Here is a 6,000-nt window from a genome sequence, read left to right as displayed (position 1 = left end):
TCCTGGATCGCAGGGTTCAGGACTCATTGTATCTGGATCTAAGGATTTTGGAGGTCATGACTTAGGGTGGAGTGTCCCCGGATTTGAGGGCTGGTGCTAGGGGTACCGGGTGCTAGGGGTGCCAGCAACTTGGAGGCGCGGGTCCAGGCCAGGGGCGACTGTGGCAGGTTGGCGCTAGGACCCGGCGGGTGGCGGGGCGCGTTGACAGCGGCGGCGGCGGGACGGTCGGCACTAGGGCCCCGCGGGCCCGGCGGGCGGCGCGCTCGGGGCGGCGCGTGTTGACAGCGGCGGCGGCGGCGGCGGCGGAGCCCGGCGGCGGCGGGAGTCGGCGCCTCTTGCGGCTGCCCCCGGTCCCGAGGCGGCGGCGGACAGGCGTCCCGGGATGGCCTTCATGGAGAAGCCGGCGGCCGGAAAGGTGCTGCTGGACGACACGGTGCCGCTGACAGCAGCCATCGAGGCGAGCCAAAGCCTGCAGTCCCACACGGTGCGCGGCCCGCCGGTCGGGCGGGCGGCGCGGGGGGCCCGGGCCGCAGCGGGCTGAGGGCGGCGGGCGCGGGCCGGCAGGGGCCCCCCGGGCGGGGACCGGGGCAGAGGTCGGTGGCCCAGGGCGGGAGTGCTCTGGCGTGGCGGTGGTTCTGGGTGAGGGCCCCCGGGGCCCAGGCGATCGCTGAGGTCCGGAGGGATGGAGGGTGGGAGCCGCAGCTCCCTGGGCCGAAGGTGGGGATCTCAGCCCCCAGGGCCAAGGACTGGGAGGGTCTCGGTGGTGCCCTGGAAGGGGACTGAATTGGGGGAGGTGTTGGATTCTCGGGCCCACCTTGGGTCGGCGAAGTAGAAAGATCAGTCTGGACCCTCTCCTCCACTTCTGCCCCCTCCACCCCTCTCCTCCTCCTGGGGCTGCTGAGTTTCCCTCCTTTCAGCTGGGGATCTGAGTGGTGGGGATAAGGGTGTGCCGGGCCAAATGGAAATATGACTTTAGAGCCGACTTGTTGGGATAGCAGAAGGAAAGGGGCTGGGATCTGCAGCCCCAATTCTAGGTCAGCTGCTTGGCCGAGGCACGAGGAAATGGTGAGAGAGGCGTCCGGGGTCTTGCTGAGGCAGATGTATGAGTGTGTTCCTTCCCTCCTCACCTGTTCTTGAGCGGGCAGCGGTAGCATTCATTTGAGTTTAAAATCCACTGGAGTAGCATAAAGGAGTAATAGGTCCTGATAGTAAACACAGGCAGAGTTCATTTCTGTTCCATATACTGTCTTTTATGGGTCTTTAAAACCATGGTAGTTTTCATTTGCCTGTACCTTTTTTTGAAAAGCACGCTATGCACTATAATTTACAAGCAATAAACCCAGGAACCAGCAAAAAAACAGGAGCTGCCCTCCAGTGGGACTTTGGGAAGTAATGAATGGGGAAAGAGAGATTCCTTACATTGTCATGTTTTGTTAGGTCACCAAATCAGATTCCAGCTCAGAGGCTTGTTTGTTTACCATTGCAGTGTGTTTGGGGTTCATCCTCTGGAGGCTAAAGCCCCACAATAGCCTTCTGTTTCTGTTTTTGTTCGAGCTGTTCTGGGGACTTCAAAGAGACCTTTTATTCTGTTGTATTAAAAGTGGGACTTTTTTTGAACCTCAGTTTCCTCTTCCGACAGCCATCCTTTGTAGGGCTTGGAGTGTTCAAAGTGTTCACTTCCAATTAGGAAAATGATTATATTTTTTAAAAGTTCATTTTATTTTATTGTGCATATCTTTAATCCTGTTCTGCAGACTTGTGGGAAGGCACTGTATAGGACAGGATTTGTTAAACCCTTTGTAATTTGTGCCTAAGGGAGTATAGGTTAAGGGTTGAACTTTAGGGCAGGGAGTCAAGAATAAATTCTGCTGTTAAATTAGATTTTTGACTTGACTGTTGGCAAGTAAATCTTATAACCTTTCAGGGAGTGGGTGGAGTCTTTTAGGTTTATTTTGTATTGAAAGAGAGAGATGCTTATAAATGCTCACAGACGGCTTCTTCCAGAAATCATTCCATGATGGCCACTGCCCCAAGCCATGTGCTCACCTCCACCTTAACCTTAATCAGTTTATGCTGTAATTACTTCTTTAGTTTTTCTCCCTACCAGGCTGTGAGAAGAGGGACACTTCTTACTTATTTTTGGGTCCTAGTCCCTGGCATCTGATAGGATTTCATGTGTTTGTTGAATGAATAAATAAATAAATTGCAACCTTACTTTGCCTCTTTTTCTGTTTGTGTAAAATAGTAGTGATGAAAATTGAAACAATGTGGCATCTGAGGCATTAAGTTAAGGGGCCATTGCTTCAGCAAGGTGGTGAACTATGTAATAAAATTCCATTTTTGTTGCAGAGCTTTTCTTTAAGAAATAAAGTAAAATAATTTAGGGTAGAGAATGGCAGCTCCTATAATGATGACTGAACGCAAGAGACAGTGACTCACAGGAGACCCACAGAAGCACATGTGGTGTAGTAAAAAAATGTAGCGTTGTCTTGCGTAATTTTTGACTCTTCTGTGTTCTTGTCATTTTAGCTGTAAACTCTTAGACAGAAATGTTGCATCAGCCCTGAACTTTATTAGAATATCATATGCTGATGCAAACTTTTTGGACTATTAGTGCCTCATGAGTAAGTCCCTTTAAAACTGGAAGTGTTGGAAATTATTTTGGAAAGAAGTAGTTGTTAAGGGTGGTATATAGAAGAAAAAGGCATTGTTTTCTATTGGGAAGATTGAAGGTGGCTTTCCAGCTTGTTAGCAGAAGGGAGATGGTATCCCAAAAAATCAGAGGGCTGTCCTCCCTTTGAAATGCTGAATCTCTAGAAAGTTGCTCCTTGGCTGTAGGACAGAAACCTACAGAGAGAGTGTATAGTAGACAGCCTTTGGGTTGGAAGAGGCAAGACCTTCATATGGGTTTGGGTTGATACCTCCTAGTCACGTGACATTGGTTGGGTAAGTTACTTAACCTTTTTGATGTTTAGTTTCGTCATCTGTATATGGGAATAGTAAATGCCTGCCCTGCCTGCCTCCCACAGTTGTTAGGAAGATCAAATGAAATAATCTTTATGAAGTATTTGTAAAGTGCATTCCTTCCTTCTTCCGTCTGTTCACTCCCTGGCAACATATATCCAAAGGGTTAAACACATTGAGGTGTTATTATTGCAAGTAAGCTAATTTCTGTCCATAGTTCCCTTTCATTTATCAAGGTTGTTTACTCTTGGGAAACAGAATTTATGGCAGAAAATTTTAGGTTACGTATGATTTAGGATGTATGGACTTGGGAAGGAAAAATGCTGTGGATTGGAAAATACAGGTGCCAGAGGGACGAAGAGAACACAAGGTCACTATTAGAAAGCTATATTGGGATAAATGACTGGCAGAAAGGGCACAGGTTGGTAGGCGATTCTGTGCCTGACTGTGGTTTGAATGATTTTATTTTCATTTTTATGGAGCACAATGAATTTAGCTTCAGGAAATAGACCAGGCTTCTGCTGCAAGGAAATGAAGCTCTCACAAAATCAGAAAGGATAGTCCTTAGGGAGAGGATGCTTTGGGTGTAGGGCAGGAGGAAAGGGAAGGCTTTTCCAAACAAAAGGAATTCTGCTCAAAAGCCACACAGGTGAATTGTGGGAAAGTTTAGGAAGACTAAGAGAGAAGACAAGGGAACCATATAAGTTCTTAGCTATATGAAAGGGAAAACTTTTAAAGGCAATGGGCTGAAAAAATGCTTACCTAGCTGAAACAGAAACCAGAGGAAATGGACAGTTTTGGAGAAGGTTGTTATCAAATATGCATATCTTATTTTGCTGGCCAGTATGCTGTGGTGTGATAGCTCTTAATCTCGGTTTTGTCCTTTTTGAATATTTTTCTGTGAGGTTCAGCCACATCAGGACCCATTTACTTTGCATTTGGTGCATTTTGTTCTTGAGAAACAAAAGATAGTTTTGGTGATATTTGATGCATAACAGAGAACACTTAATCTGGAAAAGATAATATTACATGTTAAGATCTGTACTGAAAATGGATCTCTCCTTGAACCTTTGACTTTTGGAAACCACATTCCTGCACAGTTTATTTATTCAACAATAATCATTCATTCAACAAAAATGTGTTGAGTGCCTACTACGTGCCAGGTACATGCTGGAAATGTGGTGGGGAACTAGTTATTTTTTGGAGGCCAAGAGGTACTCTCCTATTTATTCACATAATGTTAGTTTGGGGACTGCATGCAGAGTAATAGGAGTCTTCTTGGAAAGTTTTTTTTTTTTTTTTTTGCTAACAGCTTTATATAACGCACATGGCATACAATTTACCCATTTAAGGTATACAACTCACTGGCTTTTAGTATATTCACAAAGTTGTGTATCTATTATCATAACCAATTTTAGAACATTTTCATTACCCATAATAGAAGCCCTGAATCCTTTAGCTGTCACGCTAGAAAGTTTTATAACATTGCAGGATGCTAAACGCAGGACATATTCTAAGCACAAGTTCTTTAGCTCTTTGGGTCCAACTCCTTTAAGGATCTCATCGGAGGGACAGATTCTCCATAAACGCTCATACCTGTGTGTAGATGACCTCTCGGAACCTCACTGACTTGAAGCTTTGCTCTTGGGCTGTGGATCTTAGGGTAAGAATCAGTGTTGGAAAAATGTTAAAAACCGTAAACCTAGAGAATTACTTATTTTAGTTGGTGAGATCTGTGCATCTAAAAAATGTTCTACACCACCATATATTCCCTACTTTAAGAAAAGCCAATATTTAGAACAATAGATGAATTACGTCCTGTTAGTGTGAAAAAAATCGCTCTAGGTTGCAGCGTGCCTAGGGCACTGAGGTGTGTGTGCCTAGATGACTAATTAGACAGGGTGGCACAGGGGAGGGCAAAGGGCTCTGTGCTGGAAAGCAGGGTGCTGGAGCCTTAGCCACGGTTCCGCCTGCTTCTGGCAGCACCTCTGTTTATGGTGTCTAAACAGACTGCCCACATTTCTTTGACATGGCTCATCAGAAACCAGTCATTTCTCCTCACTAATTCAGTGGAGGCTTTTTTACAGTGGTGGGAGGAGAGAATGAATGAAGTGTTAGTATGGGAGAATTCTGCATCTGAAATGCCGGAGACCACCCGTAGGGGCAAAGTAGGGGCAAAGGGAAAGTGGTGTTGTTCATCCAGGGCCTTCCTTTGAGCCTGCCCTTCCCCCAAGTGACAAGTGATTCCCCAGGAGGGACTCAGGGCACTTCAGTCCTGCATGCTTTCCTCTTTGCAGAAGCAGAGGGAAATGGAGCCGGAAATGGGCCTATTCACACCAGACCTCTCACATCGGGCCAAGGGTCTGGCCAGAGCACAGGGAGTGGCTAGGGGCACATGGCCATGCTCTAGGCATCTCTGCACATGACCACGTGATCACCACATTCACTAGCAGCCTTGTGTGCGTTTATTCCACAGGCACTTCTCAAGCTCCGGCCCGCTGGTGGGCACTGTCAGGATGCGGTGGGGGGCAGGCCTGCTCAAGGACCTCTCAGGCTGCTGCTCTTAGCGGGGAGGGTCTGTGAAGGGAGGGCAGCCCTCTGCCCTTCCCACTCCTTCGATGGTAAGGGCCACAGGAACAGCTCGCTGTGCCTCTGGCCATGTCTTTCTCTTTGAGGGTCTTTTTTTTCTCTACGTCCTGCCTTTTATGTCTGTCTATTGTTATTTTGATTCCATTTCAAACTAGCACAGTCCCTGGCACACAGATGGTAAGCATTCAGTAAATATTTGTTGAATAAGTGAATTTGTTGAATGCGGTTATTTGAGCACAGCTTAGGAAACCCTTCCTGGACTGCTACCTACCGTCGTACCTACCACTCTGGATATGATTTTACCTCCTCTGAAATCCCTAGTCAGCTTTATTTGTCTCAAGCATTTTGCACACCTATTATTTCTTACTACCCCGTTTTCTGTTTGTTATCTTCCTCCTTGAACAGGTGAAACTGAATAACTTGAGAGGGATAATGCCTTAATGACCT

General features: G+C 46.8%; 1 protein-coding gene across 12 annotated transcripts in view; it reads left to right on the top strand.

Moving 5' to 3' along the window:
* The first annotated feature begins 259 nt into the window (after positions 1-259).
* The window catches only part of PXK (PX domain containing serine/threonine kinase like), a 68,432-nt gene continuing 62,691 nt past the window's right edge, over positions 260-6,000 (top strand). For 10 of the 12 annotated variants that reach the window (XM_044753928.2, XM_070492291.1, XM_070492290.1 and 7 more), the window contains exon 1: positions 261-484. In XM_044753928.2, the coding sequence (XP_044609863.1) occupies positions 383-484 (102 nt within the window). In that variant the 5' untranslated portion in view covers positions 261-382. Of the gene's footprint in view, positions 485-6,000 lie in introns of all 12 variants that reach the window. The other 2 variants (XM_044753936.2, XM_044753935.2) reach the window with 1 other exon arrangement.

This window comes from Equus asinus, chromosome 21, assembly GCF_041296235.1.
Source record: "Equus asinus isolate D_3611 breed Donkey chromosome 21, EquAss-T2T_v2, whole genome shotgun sequence".
Lineage (NCBI taxonomy): Eukaryota > Metazoa > Chordata > Mammalia > Perissodactyla > Equidae > Equus > Equus asinus.
This window is presented reverse-complemented; position numbering and strand designations above follow the sequence as displayed.